The 18,827-nt window shown below is 41.3% G+C and overlaps 1 protein-coding gene across 10 annotated transcripts in view; it reads right to left on the minus strand.

Moving 5' to 3' along the window:
• Positions 1 to 17,023, minus strand: part of mical3a (microtubule associated monooxygenase, calponin and LIM domain containing 3a) — a 65,223-nt gene extending 48,200 nt beyond the window's left edge. For all 10 annotated transcript variants that reach the window (XM_029433595.1, XM_029433588.1, XM_029433590.1 and 7 more), the window contains exons 1-5: positions 16,882 to 17,023; positions 2,099 to 2,506; positions 783 to 990; positions 537 to 653; positions 288 to 389 (exon numbers count right to left, since the gene is read on the minus strand). In XM_029433595.1, the coding sequence (XP_029289455.1) occupies positions 288 to 389; positions 537 to 653; positions 783 to 990; positions 2,099 to 2,377 (706 nt within the window). In that variant the 5' untranslated portion in view covers positions 2,378 to 2,506; positions 16,882 to 17,023. The remainder of the gene's footprint in view (positions 1 to 287; positions 390 to 536; positions 654 to 782; positions 991 to 2,098; positions 2,507 to 16,881) is intronic.
• Positions 17,024 to 18,827: the final 1,804 nt, after the last annotated feature.

Raw genomic sequence — 18,827 nt, forward strand, 5'->3', positions numbered from 1 at the left:
ATCCTGCTCTGCTGGGAGAGCCGTCAGAAATGCTCTTTGAATGTAGCAGCCAGACAAACAAACACACGCATACACAGATGTGCACAAATGTTCATTCATACGTGAGGAACGGAGTGAGGTCAGGCACCCGACCGCAGCTGTACACAAGTGAGATCATAATCGTTCTGACTGACCTCCTATTCGGCTTAAAAATAACAAATAGTGCCGTTTGTGTTTTCCTTTGTTTAGTCAAGGGAAAACAACTGCATTGCTGATGCATTTATCCCAGTCAGTACATGCGGGCTTGCCTGGTAGCGTGTTTCTCTTTCCATCTGCTCCAATGATGACATCAAACTCCAGCTCATTGACAGGGTGTGTCCTGGGGTGGACCTCAGCCCTCCAGCCTATCCCTGAGAAAACACACAAGATGTGTAATAAGACAGACATGCATTAACAGAGCCAGCTTAGACCTCGGAAAGATAGTTCACTGATGAAACACACGTTCCGTTTCCATTCATTTTCCTTTGACTTGTCTTTCAGCAGTTTGATTCACTTACGTTCAGTCTCTTGATCTTCTGGGGGCTCAATAAGACCCTTGAACTCTACGTTGACATGGATCTCAATGCCCAGCAGAAGAGCCACTTTGAGCAGAATCAACTGAAGCTGACGAATACCTACAATACAATACAATACAGGAAAGGAAATTTAAACTACAAAACCGACAAATGCTACCTTCCTCCAAGCAAATATACCGTATACAGTATATTAGTAGTGTAAGCACAGAATAGCAAAACAACACTCACTGATATGATCGATAGAGCCAGCACAGAACTTTCCATAGAACTTCTTGGCCCCAAGGCCCCTGAGGTCCTGGATGGTGAAGGGCCAGAGGTGCAGCACATTGTTCCGAGAGAAGGCATCTCTCTTCTCCAGCAGTACCACTTTGGCCCCCAGGAAAGCGAGCTCGATGGCTGTACGTAAACCGCATGGTCCCGCACCAATGATCAGACACTAAATACAGAGAGGCAGATGTTATAGATGAGCTAGGAGAATAATGTCAACCGTTGACATGGAAAAACCAAGTCACAACAGCATAGTCACTGTCCATCTTCTGTCCAGCACAGTCTTCAGACAGCAGCTTGCTGCTAGCATTTTGATCTCACTTCTTGAAAAAGCACCAACAACTTGACTTACTAACACACTTTTCTGAGAGGTTTGCACTTTTCAATCTTTGTTCCTTTTGAGATTGAACTCATTGTTAATTACTTTGGACAAAACAGCTGACAAATAATGAGTTAAATAATTAGATGTAACACATGAAGAGAATAAAAATCTATGAAGGTAAACATTACACAACTTGCTTTGCCCAGAGGCCACTTTTGCAAAATGACAGGAGGCCAGTTAGTAACACTCAGGATTTCAGACCCCCCTGGTCTATTTTGATTATTTTTGTATGCACTTTGGAACCTTATTTACATTAAAAGTATTCATTGTGAATTAGAAAATGATTGGCAGGCCACACAACACCTAATTGCTGGCCAAATGGCAGTGAATTGATTATCACAGACAAAGCTAAGCAAAGCTTAAATGAAGATAAGTCAAGCTAAAATAAGCTAACATAGCTAATTGTGTTGTGTTGATTTATATAGGCTAAGACAAGGCAACATAAGATAACATAAACTAATCCAAGATAAAATAGCATAGGCTAAATTAACATAGACTAAGCTAAGCTACATTATGATAACATTGAACTTTATTAATCTAAAAGACAATTGTATTAGTTGGTCAACTTTATTTGTAAATCCCAGGTCAAAGCTGCACTAGTCCAGCTGTCAATTCAACTTTTCACCAAAAATAATACAGCCGCTTTATTTGCCTCAACCTTTATTTTGGGGGTCTCATACACTGCAAACCAGAGTGTGAACAGAAATGAAAAAGTGCTGCCCTGTCCTTTCACATAAAGCAAATCACACACACCGGTCTGAAATGTAACCATGAGCATCACATAACAGGATTCTTTAACATTGAGGATCAAATATTAGCCGTTACTGAACTAACGCCACCAAGAAGCAGATCCGGCATTAAATTAAGCATAGGGTTTGTAAGGATCCGGGCTTACCTTTGAGTTGGCACAGACACGGCCTTTCTTGTACTCCTTTTGGAAGGCCCGCTTGTCTAACTTTGCCCAGAGCGCCTTGGCCTTCCAGTAATTGAGTTTGGACTTGAGCTTGTGATAGAAGATCCTGTACTCGCCAGGCTTAACTTCCAGAAGGTCACACAGCTCCTGGAAGGCCTTGAGCGTGCCCTTGAATGTGGTCCCCTGGACAAATTTGTCGAACAGGACATGGGACTTGTTCACCCCATCTCCTCCAGTAGCACTGACGCCTCCATCCCCCATAGTCCAGACTCACACAGGGCTGTGAGGGCCCTTCACCCCCCAAGCAAGGGGTCTCTGTGTCCAGCCCCAGCCCTGGAACACACTCTCTCTGGTGGAGGCCTCTACCTCCCAGCCTCAGGCATCTTCATTCTGTTTGCAAAAGAGAAATAAAACTCAGTTAATCACGGACAATAAAGCATAAAAGTATATTTACAGCTTGTCAAGGCTCAAATGATATCAACACTGTCCAATCCAACAAAAAACAGACACTGGATGCAAGGTAGCAAGATGTGTTTGCCTACATCTACTTGCCTCTTTTAGTACCCTCTTAATGAAATGGGCCTTCACCACTAACTAGACAATTATATGTATGACAGCTGGTTGGACAAGAATAAAACCAGCAATTGAGTACAAAGACCAGGTCATTAAAGGTCTCACTGTCATTCTTCTGCAAGCGACATGACCTCAAACAACCTCTTATCTGTCTAGGAATGAGGCCGCCGGACACAGGAAGGGCACTGAACCCACACAAAGCAAAACAGGAAACACTCGGGGCACAAGTGTGTAGACATGTCTGTGTGGCACAAATCAGTCCAGACAGACTCCAGACACAGGAAATAGCCAGTTCATCCCAAAACACTATGAAACAAAACAGAATCCTAGTCATTCAAGAAAATGATTTGGCAATAGAAAACTGTTTCAAGAAGCCAGATATTTGATGCACTGTGGGCGTCCTCTCGTTTGCTTTTCCCCATGTAGATACTGAGTGACAGTTGACTTTTGCCATTTGTTTACCTGCTATGACATGCAGCAGTACAACTTTAAGTGTTCTGCATTTTCACCCCCAGGGGGGCGAGATCATTCTTGTCGTTTGGCGTCTGTGGTTCAGCTGTCCTGACTGGAATGTCTTGATAATCTCTTTGCTAAACTCGACTGTATTTAGCCACATGAGCAGGTCAGTGTTACTCAGTTCAAGAAAAAAAAAAAAAGGAAGATAATGGAAAAGAAGAGGATGAAAGAAATGCAGCAAAGCACTAGGACAAAAGTGACAATGATGACTGCAGCAAAGAAAAAACTTGTTTGATCCAGTCTATTTGCTGAATAATATGCTTTCATACAAAAAGTGGATCTGGTTTGCATTGGCTCCCCAGGGCAACGGTGCAGGAACTTGCTCTGCTTGTTAGAGGTTCACAATGGCTCAGCAAATAGGACACGTAACCCTGCCAGTCAACACGTAGACTATCCCAAGAAATAGCGTCAATTAGGAAAAGAAACAAAACTTGAAATTTTTTGGGAAACACACTTGTGCTGCCTTTAAATGGAACTTGTGAGTTTACAACATCCACTACTTTCTCTGGAAAAACTCTAGCTTTTTGTACTCCACTGTCCAGGAAGTTGAGCTAGTTCATGGAGACCAATGTAGTCCCAGTACCAGTGGCAACACATGATGAAAGAGAGGCAGGTACAGAGGTCAGCTGGCCGCCTATTCACACACTGCCAACTGCAGTGAAAACAGCAGGCTCTGGGTTTGGCTCTGCCTGAGTCAGCCAGGATTGGGGCTGAAGGGTGAAGTGCCAGCACACAGACGGAAAGAAGCCTCTTCCAACACAAGCATTTAGATAACCTGCTACATCATTTCCTGTAAGGTCTATCTGCACCTGCAGCAGTTATGGTCTGTGGTTATGAATGTGCGTAGTATCATTTTAGTTGCTTATATTAAAAAATACTGTCTCGCACTGGTTCCTCTGTTAAGACAGTCAAGAGCAGACGACATCAACACTGATCACACACAAACATAACAGGGATCCTCTGATCGATAGGGTGTCATCCAAACAGCCAATGTTCATTACAAATAACTCAAATCGATAGCCCTTAACTCGCTAGTCAATAATAATGACTGTGTGAACATAGGCAGGTCAAATACATAAACGACTTTCAAATAGTTATCAGGCATCTAACACATGTCCACAAGGACTCAATATGCTGCGGTTGATTGCAGAGCAGACTGAGATTCAGTCAGGCTTGCCTGTTTCTTTAGTGCGTGTGTGCACGAGTGCGTGGCGCGGGGAGATTGTGTGCGCGTGCGTGGCCGCGGTTTCTATTTAGTTCTCCCCTTTCCTTTCTTCCGCTCTGTAGGTGTGTGCGCACATGTAGGTGTGTGCGCACGTGTGTGTGTGTGTGTGTGTGTGTGTGTGTGTCAGATGCGAGAGAATGTGAATGCGCAAAGTAGACAGTACAAACTGAAACGTGCACATGAATTAGATCAATAGCATTTGTGTTTTGTTTATTTAATAAAAGAGCACATATCAATGTGAAAAGTGAGTTGAGAGAAAAAATAAAACACCTTGAATTTAAGGCAGGGCGCTGGGCTCCATTGGCAGGGCGCTGCGCCCTGACCAAGCAGATCATCTCAAACTCCTCGTTCAAAGCCATAGAAGAAGAAGATGCATCAAACAGAGCAGGAACTTGGGAGGATTTTCTAAAGAGGGGCACTTCATGGTGAAATTAAATCTTTTTTGCGAGAACCAACTTCAGTCTCTTGCTATGCTACTCTCTCCATTGGATGCCGAAGTGATTCCCCTCTGTGGGCTTTTCATTTTACTGTAAGGACACACAGTTTATGGCGGTGCATCAAAAGCCAAGTACGGGAGATGATACTATAACCTTTATGACACACATCTGAGAAGGCTAGCAGTAAACATCTAACACACTTTGAGCTCTTTGAAGGAAATGGAACTACTGAGTGACATGCTGTGTCCCAGTGTGTGTGTGTGTGTGTGTGTGTGTGTGTGTGTGATATCAAAAGAAAAAGTGCAGCTCATGCAGGTCTGCCAACTTAATGCCAACAATAAACCTGGCCTATAATTTGAATAATAGTAGCTTCCTGCAGAGACCCATATGCTCACTCAACAGTAAATGTTGCACCATGTGTTTTCTGTTTGGCAGAGAATGGTGACGGATTATCATATTGACATTACCAGCACCGTGGGTAGCACCGTGACATTAATAGTATCAAGTGAGGAGTGGAAATGTTTATGAATAGAACTATTTCTTTTTTTTCTACAATACTAAAATTCCAACAAAACCATTTTAGGTAAAATAAAAGAAAGAAAGAAATAAGAAAAATCTAAACAGCTTTGGCTCAGCGCGCACTCAAAGTCTCCTGACATCTGGATGAGCTGCAGGATTTCACGCATTTGCGGAATTTACACACACACACACACACACACACACACACACACACACACACACACACACACACACACACACACTTTTTACTTGTATTACATCATCCTCTAATCTAAAAATAGAGCCAGAGATTAGGCCACTGGGCTACACGTTTGAAAGCACTGCTACTGTTACGCACTGTGAACACGGTCACTACCCGCAGCAATAAATAACAGACTACACATAAGATTTGATTTCAAAGCCTGGATAAGCAAGTATATAACTTTGGTCAGTGTAGAAAAATAAATCTGGGATGCCACACTATTAAAAATGTTTTCAATTTGTCTGCATCGGATTTAGTTTTCATTCCAGGATCAAAGACTTAAAAATAAATAAATAACAAAAAAATAAATACATACAATCAACAGAGAATAGACAATATGTATGGTGCCAAAAACGTGTCAATTTCTCTGTTAATACAACAGGGAACAGAATACCAAGGAGAATCAGAGACGTTTGGTGTGGTGCTCTCAAACTGCTGACATGATCAGTAAAAAAACAGCACAGATCCTTTGAGGTGAACAAGTGCTTATCTACCATAGAAACAAGATATTTCTCCATGAGCAGTGGATATCTTCACAATATTGGATGTACAAGCAGAACATTTAGTCCATCAAACTTGCAGCACACATTATTTACCAGATCTTAAAACCCTGTAATAATAGCTGGATCCGACTGTTTTATGTCTCTGCTTATTTCTTCCTGTTTGCCTTAAGACAACTGTCGTTATGTCTTTGTTCCTGACAGTTAATGACCACCTTAACGTCCCCTTTGTACTCACAAGTCACTGGAGATGCCTACACTACAGTAGGACTATAATGCTAATTACAGAGAAATGCAGCAGCAGGTGTGTTCTATTCAGAGGCCTCCTGCAGGCTTTACATATTAATACAGGAAACAGAAGAAGACCATTTCATTCTTTCTTTTCTTCCGACTGTACTAGGTGTCTGATTATGCTAACTTTTTTTTTTAATGTTATTATTGTTATTTATATTTTTTTTGTATCAGAGGAAAGAATATATTTAGTGAAAAAGATTTTTTTTTTTTTAAGTTAGCTTTTGTTGGATAATGAAAAGAAAAAGTTCTTGCAGACCTATGATCTTATATTCAAACCGCTTGAAATCTAATAAATAAAATCATACATGATACATTCCATCTTACCAACACATAAGGATAAGATAACAATACATTTGTGTGTGGAACATAACCAACTTAAATTTCTAGCGCAAGCTTGCAAGCAAAGGTCACAGCCGTGTTGGTGACATGTATTGTGCGAGACAAGCGATGTAGTTCCCTGAGCAGTTTCACACAAAACTAAATGTTATTACAACAAACTGTGACCAACTTCACCAAAATTATCTTTTAAAATGACAAACAAACGGTATCAAAGCATTATTTATTTCTTGCAGTTGACTAATGTACATAATAAGGGCCCATAGGGGACACGCGAAGGTGACGGGCTTCCCCTCTCTATACGCTATACGTCTATTATACGTGCAAGTATGTCTATGCTGAAATATTTAACCCCCCCCCCAAAAAAAAAACTATTCAAATGTTATGAATCTGTGGGGTAACCCAATTATAATAAAGTCTGAACCATATACAGTAATCCCAAAGTCCCACATTGATTTAGAAGTCACACGGCGATGCCTCCAACAATTTCCTCATCAAAGGAGTTTGAGAGAGTGTGTGTATGCCCCTGTGCACAGCTGTGCATAACAACTAAGGTGCAAGCAAGATGCAGGAAGAAAAGTCTATTCATGAAATTGGGTAGTTTTCCCACCTACTTAAAAGCAAACTTTAATTTCTTCAAGTGTATTCTTTATTCATGTATTTCAAAAGAAAGTGTGCTTTGTCAGGAATGCTCATCATCACCGTCGCTGCCCGTCAACCGTCGCTGTAAACAAATAAGGGAATTCAGAGCCTTGGGTCAAATGCTGCATGGCAAGTCTGAGAGCGTTAACCAGGTGCAGGTCTATAACCAGCAGTGGAGAAGTGCTAGAAATATAATTACCTGAAATAATGGATCGTCACTCCAAACTTCGTCACAGCGTGTCAACAGGAAGATAGTAAGTGTGAAGCTTAAGTCAACAATGTGAATGACAAGCTGTGTTTCTCCCTTTGACATCTGTTGTTGTCCAGATGTATTCATTATGCCCCTCTGCAAACCACTAAGCTCAGTTCTGCTATTCATATTCACAGGATCAGCCTACAGGAGTGCAGATAGTTGTGTATCTGTTCACATCAGCAGACAAAGCCTCGGAGCACACAAACATTTGATGACTGAAATTCAACTTGCTTCTGGCCGAGGCTGTCGCCAAACCATCTGGCTTTTGAATCGCTTCTGCTTCTGACAGCGCTGTGCAGCTGAGCACTTCATATTTTGCTCCCACAACCTTTGCTGATTTTGAAACTCCAGCAAACAGATCAGCCCCTGAGCCGATAAACATATGAATTCCATGTTGTCGTCTCTTAAGCGCTAAACAGCCTGACACATTAAAACTCAGCGTACTGGAAAAGACATCATGTTCTCGGTCAAATTCATCACGTCTGTGATGTCCCGCTGGGACTCAGTGAGCCAAGACTTAAAAGGACAACTTGTGCATGCAGCATCCTTTTGTTTGTGCCATTCTCAGCGCCGGTACCATGTGTCATCTTCTCTCTTTCCTGTCAAACCACTGTGTGCTTCCCCTCAAATGGATCCTCTTTATTACCTCCGCCCAAAGATTGTAGGTTTGAATGTCTGTTTGTCATCTGGATTACGTCATCTGGCCCGATGTTCATGAAATTTAGTGGAAGGATGTAGCATGAGCCAAGGAAGAACCCATTACATTTGGAAACGGATCTGAATCACAGAGCTGATACAGGCATTATAATTCACTTATGGAAATGGCCTTGGCGGAGATCTGTTCTCCGAGTGCTCTTTATGCAGTTACGGCAACTTTAAAAACCCTTTTTCTTCTGAATTATTTTTCATCCATCAAGAAAAGTACTATTCTTCAAAAGCAAGAACCTTCCAGGTATCTGTGAAAATGTAGTTAATGTGGGTAGTACAGTCTCTTCTATGCAGTACATACATTGTAGTAATAGCAGTTTTCACTACCTACCTTCTTCCTAGAGTTACACTGCAAAAAAACATCTAAGAAGCAAAGACCAGCTCCACTTGACGGTCATAAATTATGTAATCTAAAAGGATAAAGTTATTGTAGGTCAGATGTCGTACTCCAAGATTAATACTGGTCCCAGTCTGCTCAGTTGTGCTGCCAGGGCAATCCCTAATTCTACACAAAAAAAAGAGAGAGGGCTTAACTGAATCTGAGCTGTATTAGACCCATTCCAACCATGACAGGGGGATTTCAGATGGATTGGTTTCAAACTGCAAAATAGCTCAAGCAATAAAAAAATTAACATCAAATCTCTGTCTGAGACGACTCAGGGGAATATTTACTGACTACAAAGGGTCTCTCTTATGAAATCCATATTAGTAGCGACTTCGGGGGAGTCTGAGCCTGTGCCCAGACTGCTTGCTTATGGGTGTCAAACATGGGCGATTAGAGCTGCCTACCAGCACTTGCCGCAGCTATTTGATTTAAGAAAACCGCTCAAATCATAACTCGAATGCCACTTCTCCCACCTTCATGCCTTTCGTAACAAGAGCGGAAGAGGCACCGCAGCTATGCAGACATAAACACAGTGAACCACAAGAGGGGATGGAGGAAAAATGCAAAAACATTGTAAAGCACAGCTATCAATAGCACGGCTCGTAAAAAATCTTCATGGATTCAAACATTTGGTTATCTGTGTTGTCGTTGATTTGCGTGTAGCGAGAAGGATGTTATTCATATACCCAGATCCATCCATCCCAGTGAACTAGGAAGTGCAATGTGAGACCGGTAGGCAAACACAGTCAACACAGACTAGTCTCCAAGGCTTAGGCATGACCGTTGTGGAATGGAGGCTTGCGTTGAGAGAAGGAGAGGATGCCTCAGAATGACTACAGGACCTGTTAAACTGATTATATTTTATGCAACACGGGAGAAATCAAAGTCGATGTATTCAAAAGCGTATGAATAAGGCTTATAATACATCCAACATATCTAACACGTCAATCAGAGTGGGTATATCTTTCCCCTGACAAATCATACATGTCAACGTGATTCCTTTGTGTCTCTGTGCGTTCAGACGTGAATGATGATGGACAGGAATATAAACAGTAAGGCCAAGACATACAAGCTATCTTTTGAAGGTCTCATAATCATAGATCACACATTTACTACACAAAGACTAACACATGGTATGTTTCTTGTTCTGGCAGGCCATGGGAAACCTCAGCACAACTCTGTAGCTCTCCTCTCTTCCCTGTATTCATTACAAAGCTAATAGTTAAACTTCCAAGAGGCTCTGAAAACAGACAGAATTCCAGAATGGATGGCGGCTGCATGTAACAACCGGGCAGGCTGGAAATGAGCAAAGAAAGAATGACAAATGGACGGATACTCCCACTGCTGACATTGTGTGATTTCTTGCCAGGGTTGACTGAACAGAGAAGGTGGAATTGTGGTTACAATACTGTGAATAGTTCGGGGACATTTGTCCTCTTAAATTTTCGGAAGGAGAATATTTAACACCTGGTGTTGGGCCTGCCTGTTGTCAACAGCAGAAAAAGCTGCAATATTGTGTTGTTAAACTTTAATCCAATTAAGCAGTGAAAGAGTGAGAATAGATGTATTTCACTGAGGAAAACGTGTGACAAACAACACTGCCCAAACAACACTGTCCTGGGAGTAGTGTACCATGTGGACCTGGGCCTTCATTGTTCGACATTATGAGATTCATTATTTCCAGATTTACCAACATCAGCGCAAAGCATCACAAAACTCAAGAGTTCGGATCGTTGCAAAGTTTTGAGTCACGGATCGGATCATAATACAACTCAATCCAACCTCGCTTTGGCTGCCAGTTTCAACACAGATTTGTTGTTCACAATGTGGCATCATCAATGCCGATCTCCTGACACAATCTTTTATTTTGGGGGGGTGTCCGTACGGTTCAATCAGACAATCGTCAGACATAAAGTCAAAGAAACCAATGGCTGCCATGCAAAACATTGACGGGAACTGTGACAGCAAGCACAAGCCATAATCCTGTCACATCCACACTTGCTTTCTCTAATCTCAGTGCGTGGGCTGTGAGCAGTTTAGATGGTAAACAAACTGAGGGATTGTTGAAATGAGGGAATGAGCAGAATGAGCTACCAGCAGTGCTCTATGTATCAACGACGACTCGCCGACACCACCCCAATCTAGACCTGCAGATGTCTTGACCTTTCTCCAGGACTCAAACATCCTCAGAAGTGTACTTGTGACAGCCGGTCAGAGAGCAGTACAGCAGCTGCAGTCAGCTTGCGGTCCTGAGGGCTCCAGTTGCAGTTAAGAACTAGGTTACAGTATATTCTCACTGAATCCACTACCAGAGTGAAGAGCAGGATACCTAATATGTTGACTGTAAATTGAGGACTGTGGAGCGCAAGTATACAAATATCAACTATCCTCGTTGGTATGAGTCTTAGCAAGTGAATGCATGCTCATTAACTAATGTTTGCTTCCCGAAGGAAAATAAATTCCATTTGCACTTTTACATTACAGCTTCATTCAAATCTCCAATTCACTGTTTAGTTGCATAACTAAGCAATGATATAAAGAGGATATGGGGTGTCTTTTGAGAGGGCAAAAGTATGTATTATCAGCGGAGATAACTTGAGAAAACCTGTAAGTTTAGCCCCAAACTGAAGTAGTCCGATAAAGTCTAGATTGCACACAGCACATCAAACAGACAGTAGTGTGAGAATATGTACTGCAAGAGTGGCTCTCTTCCCAGCTTCACATTGCTCAATCATTTCATCTCCCTCGTGCCAGTTCCACTAAATAGTTCGGCACAGCCAGGAGCAGAGGAAGGTCGGCCTTCCTGTGCGAACTGTGCAGAGCGGCAGGCTGATGCAGTAGGAAGGTAAAAGAAACACCCACACAGAGCTATGAAGCATGATGATGCCGAGAGCTTCACAGAAGAAAGCATGAAAACGGATTCCTCCTATATACACTTTAAGCCCTGTCACGTATTAACGAGATGCAGGCGGTAGTCACAGATTACATTTAAACACCAGATAAAAATAGTTGCCGTTGAGTTATGTTTCAATAATAAACAGAATGGAATGGATTAACTGGAAAGGAGGTGGAGTAGATACACCACAGATAGAAACAGAGACCTAATGAAATAATTCCAATGTGAGAAGTCACACTGGGAAGTCACAAGCCTTATGAATTCCATCCAGTCCTTTCAGCTGTCGTCGAACCGAGAGAGACTACAAAGTTGAGGCTAATTGATCAATTTAAGGCTACATATATTTTATATATATATATATTCTACGCTGCCTTAATTTCTAGCTATTGTGTAACTATATGTGCATCATAAAATGTTCATATTTTCTAAACAAATTAAACACAAATGTCAAGATGACAATACGCAATGCTGCGTAGTGTGAAGACAAACACTTCATCAGGTTTGGCCTGTAAAGAAGCCAACACCAACACCTGTGTTCACTGATCATATCTGGCAACATCCTCACCCGAGACACGGAACAGGAATACTAGGCAGGCAGATAAAATGTAGTTTGTCAAGAAACCATATCTGGCTATGTACAAGTTAAAGCAACTCCATACGGACCATTTGTAAATACTGAAAGTGAGCTCTAGAGGTATTGGCAGGTGTAGCCAGTTTCCCACCGTCTTCACACTTTATGCTAAGCTAACCATGTCACCTCTACAGCTCAATCAAACTTATATCAATCTTCGAGAAAAGCATAAATCATGAGCGTGTTTCCCAAACATATTGAACCATTCCTTTAAATACTACATCAACCAAACTCCCGTTCCACCTTGTCTTTGGGGATGAGGTTCAGACAGCTGCTGTATGAAGCAGGTGTAAGCTAAGCTTCATTCTGTATAATTAAGCAGGTAAAGCCTCATGGGGGCACAAACACAAGCCCTCAAATTACCTGATAAGACTCAGATTCAAAGGTTGTTACAGTCAAAGGGGCAGCTATGCTCGATGCTGGCAACCCACAGACACATCTCCAGTCCCACTTTCATGATTTTTTTTTTGATTAAAAGAACAGGAGAGACAAGGGCTGTGTAGGTTTGTTTACTTTCTTCTGGGAAAGAACATTTAGAGGGCTTGTTTCTCCATCAGGCCTGCCAGAGAAGAATTAATCTCTTGTCCAGATAGGCAGATAACAAGGCCTGGGGGTCCTCCACACACAACCAGAGAGTGAATGTGAAATATGATGTGGTCTCTAGAGGGGATGGACGGTTTACCGGAGTGAAAGGGCCTGACATGAGAGGAGGATCACAGCTATAGGCTGAGCAGCTGCTAGATGCTTCCTGGAGCCTGAAAAATGACAAGCTGTTATGTAGGTTTCAGAATATAAAGCCGAGTCAGAGTAAGACCTGACTATAGATCAGGCTACATAGCCTGATGATCAGTAACACCTGGGCTCTCTCTTGTATATTTGACTGCAGAGACATGGTTTATTTATCATGAGGATCCCAGAGTTCATGGGTAGCAGAGGCAGACTGACTGATCAAATGTTCCGCAATAGTTCCATTTTATAAGACCATTAACCTGCAATCAAGGAGATAAGTGTTCGCTGGAACTTTGATGGGATTGATTTGAGACATGACAAATATCACGCACAGGATCAAATTCATGAGTTGTGTTTTTTCTAGTACACGGTTTTATTACAGCTACAACACACGCATTTGATAATGCTAAACCTACATTTAGTCCTACAATCAATGTCATTCATCACACATGCAGAGGGGAAAGTCAGATTGTGCCGCTGCGCTGTAGTGTGCAAGGGTCAGCTGACTGGCAAAATGTAAACAGCCTCTATGGCCTCAGGAATGCATTTGTCACACTGGCCTACGTGAGATCTGCAAGGTACAAGAAACAGCCAAGCAGTAAGTCTTTAATATGGAGCTGGAAGAAATCCCCAAAGCAAGTACATCATACACACATCAACCAGTGGATTTCCTGTTAGTCCAATTAATAAAACATCTACCAAGTCTTTCCAGGACCTTATGGAATGGGAATTAAATCTTGACATAGGTCTTCAGATATATTTTATTCTGAAAACATTAAGCTACTAATGGTATCTTAATGGCTTAAGTATCCCAATCGGGCTGTTGGGTTTTACGATGCCTGTCTGACTCAACTCTCAGGAATACGCTAATCATCACATGAACTCATTCAATAAAAGGACAAAGTTAAGGGGGAACATGGTGATTGTCCTTCAACACACGGATTTCCTAACAGTAAGTGCTTGCTGCCGAACACAACCCTGAAACGGTTAACAACATGCCATTAGCATCTAGTTACAGACTCCTTTTAAGGACTTGCTGAAGCAGACTACAGTATGCCTGTTAGTTTGATTTCTGATGAGTCAACCACAGCAACAGATCTCTAGGCTAAACCTTACAGTTGGGGTACATCCAGCAGCCGCTCATCACACAGCAGGAGCGTCCTTCTTCAGAGGACTTCCTTCCTTCTGGCCTTTCATCTAGCAGCGAGTTTCCAAATCTGTGGTACTTTGTGGGATCGTGGGGGGTCAGAGCTCGACAAGAACTCACTCTCTCCCTCTGTGAGGCAGTCAGCGAGGGGTCAGAGTGACTCAGCTTCACTTTCCCTCTACACATCCACAATAACTTCCACGGATGCAGCGGATGGCATTGATGATTTTCAGCCTCATTATTTGTGTGCTACATGGTTTCAGGGTAATTAGGTGCAAGAGTCCATTTTGTCGCGATAAAATGGTATTTTGTCTCCAAACATGATGAAAGGGATATAAGGTGTGTTGCACTATACTGACTCTATACAGGCTCTTCTTTATTAGTCCATGGACTAATAAAGAAGAGCCCTGACTCCTTATTATAAATAAATTATAAAATGCATCTATGTCTGTTTTTATAGGGGCAAAATAAATTGGGGGAATGATATTTAGTTGTTTCATCCCAATATCAATATACATTTTGACATAGTAAATATTGATTAAACATTTAATTAAAAAACATGTTTTTGGCTATTCCATTGAAACCTGAAACATCCTGGTACTTCAACACGTTGACAGAAGTGTCCTGAAAATCAAATAGTCTTAAACTTCTTATTGATTTGCAACATTGCCCACAGTTGTCTAATAGTGCTTAAACATATTAAGCCACATTAAAAACAAAATCTCTGATAGTAGACATATTTTATGGTCTCAGGATCTACAGTATATCGTTATATCAACCAACCCTATGCTACACTATGTTGTGATCATTTTACTTTGTTAAGTTTCAGCCTTTTGTTTTGCAGTCAAAGGAAACTGAAAGACATAAAAGGTATTGTGATATTCAAAGGATATAACTACCAATTATTTTCATTATCGATTATCATTTTTTCATTAGGCTAAGCAATAATCGTTTAATGTATCACAACTTCACAGAGCCAAATGTGACGTCTTCAAATGTCTTGTTTGACCAAAAGTACAAATACCCAAAAATATTTAGTTTACAATAATATATGACGAATAAAAAGCAGGAAATCCTCTCGTTCAAGAGGGTGGAATCAGAGAATATTAGAATTGGTTCAATATTTCTGCGTGACAAATGACTGAAATGTTTATTATTGAATCGATTATCAAAACAGTTGGCAATTATTTGTCTGTCTATTGACTAATAGATTATTTGACTTATCACTTCAGCTCTAGTTATTTTCAAAAAGAGTTAAAATCATAAATAGTTCCAACAGAAGTCTTACCAAGTCTTCCAATAAACTGCAAATGTCAGACTGACACAAATCTGTCACCTAAGTTAACAACCACTACAGCCTTCTCCAGTTCTGTCTTATGCCGAGTCAGCCCCCAAGCAAACATCCTCCTCCTTCTTCCCTCCACATCCTGATCTCATAAGAGGGAAACTGTGAGTTATGATAACACATGTAGCACATTCCAATTAAAGTCTGCCTGCGCAGCAACACCCTGTGACCTCAGAGAAGATGTCCAAAGTCATTATAGCTGCTACAGACTAAAAAGGTGGAGGATGAAAAGCAATAAAAGGTCAATATCACTGATCAATGAGAACAATGCCCGATCGCTCTACTGAGACAGGATAAGAGTCTTTAGCCTGGCAGGTCAGGATCTTACCGCTCCACTAAGCCACAGACTGACTCTTGTGTCTGCTTGTTGATTGAACTTATATGGTATTGTAACTGTCGTTGAAGCCAGCGTGCTCAACAAGACCAAAATCAGGTGCATCAAAACAAAATACCTCAGACTCTTTAAGCAGCAACATCCTCCCAGATGTCTACTTCCTAGCCTTGAACATAATGCATAATTCAGTTTGCGACTTGAATAAAAACAAGCTGCTCTATTAAAAACTCATCCAGTTTCTCCTCTTCGGTGAACACACCAGAAGGAGAACACACAAGAAATGGTCAAGGTCACACTGTTTTCCTTCAACTGGAAACTTTGCAACACTGCTTCGAACTGCCTCCATACAAACTCCAGTGAGTGGCTTCCCACACAACACTGGAACGACTTATCATGCTATATACTATTATGCAACATATTTCTGTTGAATAGAATATTAAACGTAATGTATGGGGTTGCAGAAACGCTCCATACAAAGAGAAAAAAACTACCATAACAACAGGTATTTGTTACTAAGAGTCAACCCAAGTACATACTGTATAATAAACAGATTGCTTTCCTAGTTCAGTTATGACTCCTTAATATTACAAAAGCATGTTGCCAAAAGTACTCAAACTTAGATGTCAGGCTGTTTGAATGAGACATATCTGTATTGTGCCCATTCAATGCCTCCTTATAATAAGTACACACTTCCAGGGGGAAAGGCTTTTAACTACATAATTGAGGCCAATATGAGGATATTCAATACAAGTGATTGGAAGTACATATTGGCACCATCCACCACATTCCACAGGCTATCCCCTCCGACATGTACATAACAGGCTAGTAGCTTGAACTCAATTAAAAACGGGGTTGGCAGATGACCACTGATACACCATTCGAGCAATGTGAATGTTACAGTTGCAGATAAAAAATGTCAGATTTATTACAGGACGACGTAGATAAATCGTTAGTTGCTCTACAAACGTGCAGAGGTGCAGTCCGCAGATCCCAGGGTAACGTTACAAAATGCACCGTGTTTGTCAAGCGATTCGGGAGCAACTTCCCTTCTTACCTCTGAATCCTGTGCGTTTATAATCCACTCGTGTAATATGGCGGGAATGAATCCATGTCCGTGTTTAGATCCAGATTTCCCCCGTAAAATCCACAGTTGTTGTCTATTATTTGAGTGGGTAATGCTCGTTAAAGCCAGAGCAAGGAGCCACACTGCAGAGGAGAAGGCGCAACTTGAAACTGACAGAGAGGGATCGGTCGAAACCATAACAACGACAAGGAGGGGGGAGTGAACACGTTTATAAATAACAACACAATAACGAAACTTCGCTATCTTGTTAATTTAGCTGTAATTCGTTGTAATATACGATTCCAGCAGACTATACGGGGATTTATTGAGACTACACAGTGTTATGTTAGAATGTATCTGGATTTATTTTAATATGTAAGGTCTGAACCCCCCACTACTTATTGGAACGAGCCTGCGTGTTTTAACTTAGTTTAATCCGATTGGTCTCTTCCAACGTGACGCAGCAGCACTGCTGCCTTCACATGGTGTCAGAGACATTAAAACTGCTTTACACAACGGGGAAAGACGGGCGGGATTTTACATGATAACCGAATTGCAGAGATTTTATAATAATGATAGCAGTCAAGTATATTTCAATAGGATCAAATTCTTTTAAAATGTTGTGTTAACTTAATCGTAAGTATCACTTATCTTCAGTTTAGTTGGAATTGAAATTAAAACCAATGCATGGGCTCCTGAGTCTACATTGTTGCTGATTTTATAATTGAGTTATCAGAATAATTCAATGAGCAGATTTTTGTGGCATCCATCGGTTTCCCATGGCCTCTGTAAAAGAAGTATAGGCCGAAGAAGGGATAAGTAATTTAATTGTTTGCGTGACATAAGTCATAGATGCAGTTTCTTAGTCACAATGTCTTTGTTGTGTCTGTCTGCAACCTTTGGTACCACTGTATGGAATCTTGAAAAACATCATTCCCATTGAATTCCAAGCCCATTTAAGATACAACTTGGGAAAATTATACGTTTCAAACAATCTCTTTCAAATGCCAAGAAATCACTTGAAAACAACAGTATAGTGAGTCTCTGGCTGCTTCCCACAGAGACAAATATGCATCACTGATACACTGCTTTGTACGGTCTCTATCACGACACAATCCATGACTTATACTCATGTTACAGAAACATATTGTACACATCAACGACGGAACAATACGAACAGCAAATCCAAAGAACGTAATAAAAGCTGTAATGATTGTCCTAAGTGTTTCAGCTGATTCAAAATAAAAGGTCAAGTACATGCAGGCCCTTCGTAAAAACCCTCTCAACTATCAAAGTCGCTGCTGCTTCAAATGTGCCTCTGCCATCAGCATAATCAGAGGCTAGCATAGCAGAGAAATCTCAGAATATGACTGCTTGAGACAAAGTTCATCATATTCTCTTGTGAGCACAATGTTGGAAGGAAGAACCCTGCTGCTACTATCAGCTCTCTTCACATTGCTCACAGTCTCTCCCTCTTAAGCATCCAGCAAGGCAGACACCTCCCTGTCGCCTCCTGTCACTGGACAGATAGGCCTGTGGGGCTGGTTTATGAGAGCACACAGGGACACATGTGGCAGTTGTAATCCCTCACAAAGATGTTGTGTAAACTTCCACTTTAAGACAGCCACGTGGAAGGATCAGCTGCTACATTATTTTGGTTCATTCAACAGACCATATATCACTTGACAAGGGATTTAAAAAGTCTTCAAAACAAAACATCGGATCTATTTACATATTTGAGGGAGGAGGAAAAAGTGATATTTAATGGAATTATCGATAAGAGAAGAAATACAGGGATATTATGTATTGAATTAGGAACAATATACTACCCAGATTATGGATAGATCATAAAAAATTGGTTCAACAGGGAACATGGATGGATTTTTGGGAGAATGGGCCCCTGGGCACAGACATGTGAAGGGAGCCCACTACTCCTA

This window comes from Cottoperca gobio, chromosome 6 (genome assembly GCF_900634415.1).
Source record: "Cottoperca gobio chromosome 6, fCotGob3.1, whole genome shotgun sequence".
Lineage (NCBI taxonomy): Eukaryota > Metazoa > Chordata > Actinopteri > Perciformes > Bovichtidae > Cottoperca > Cottoperca gobio.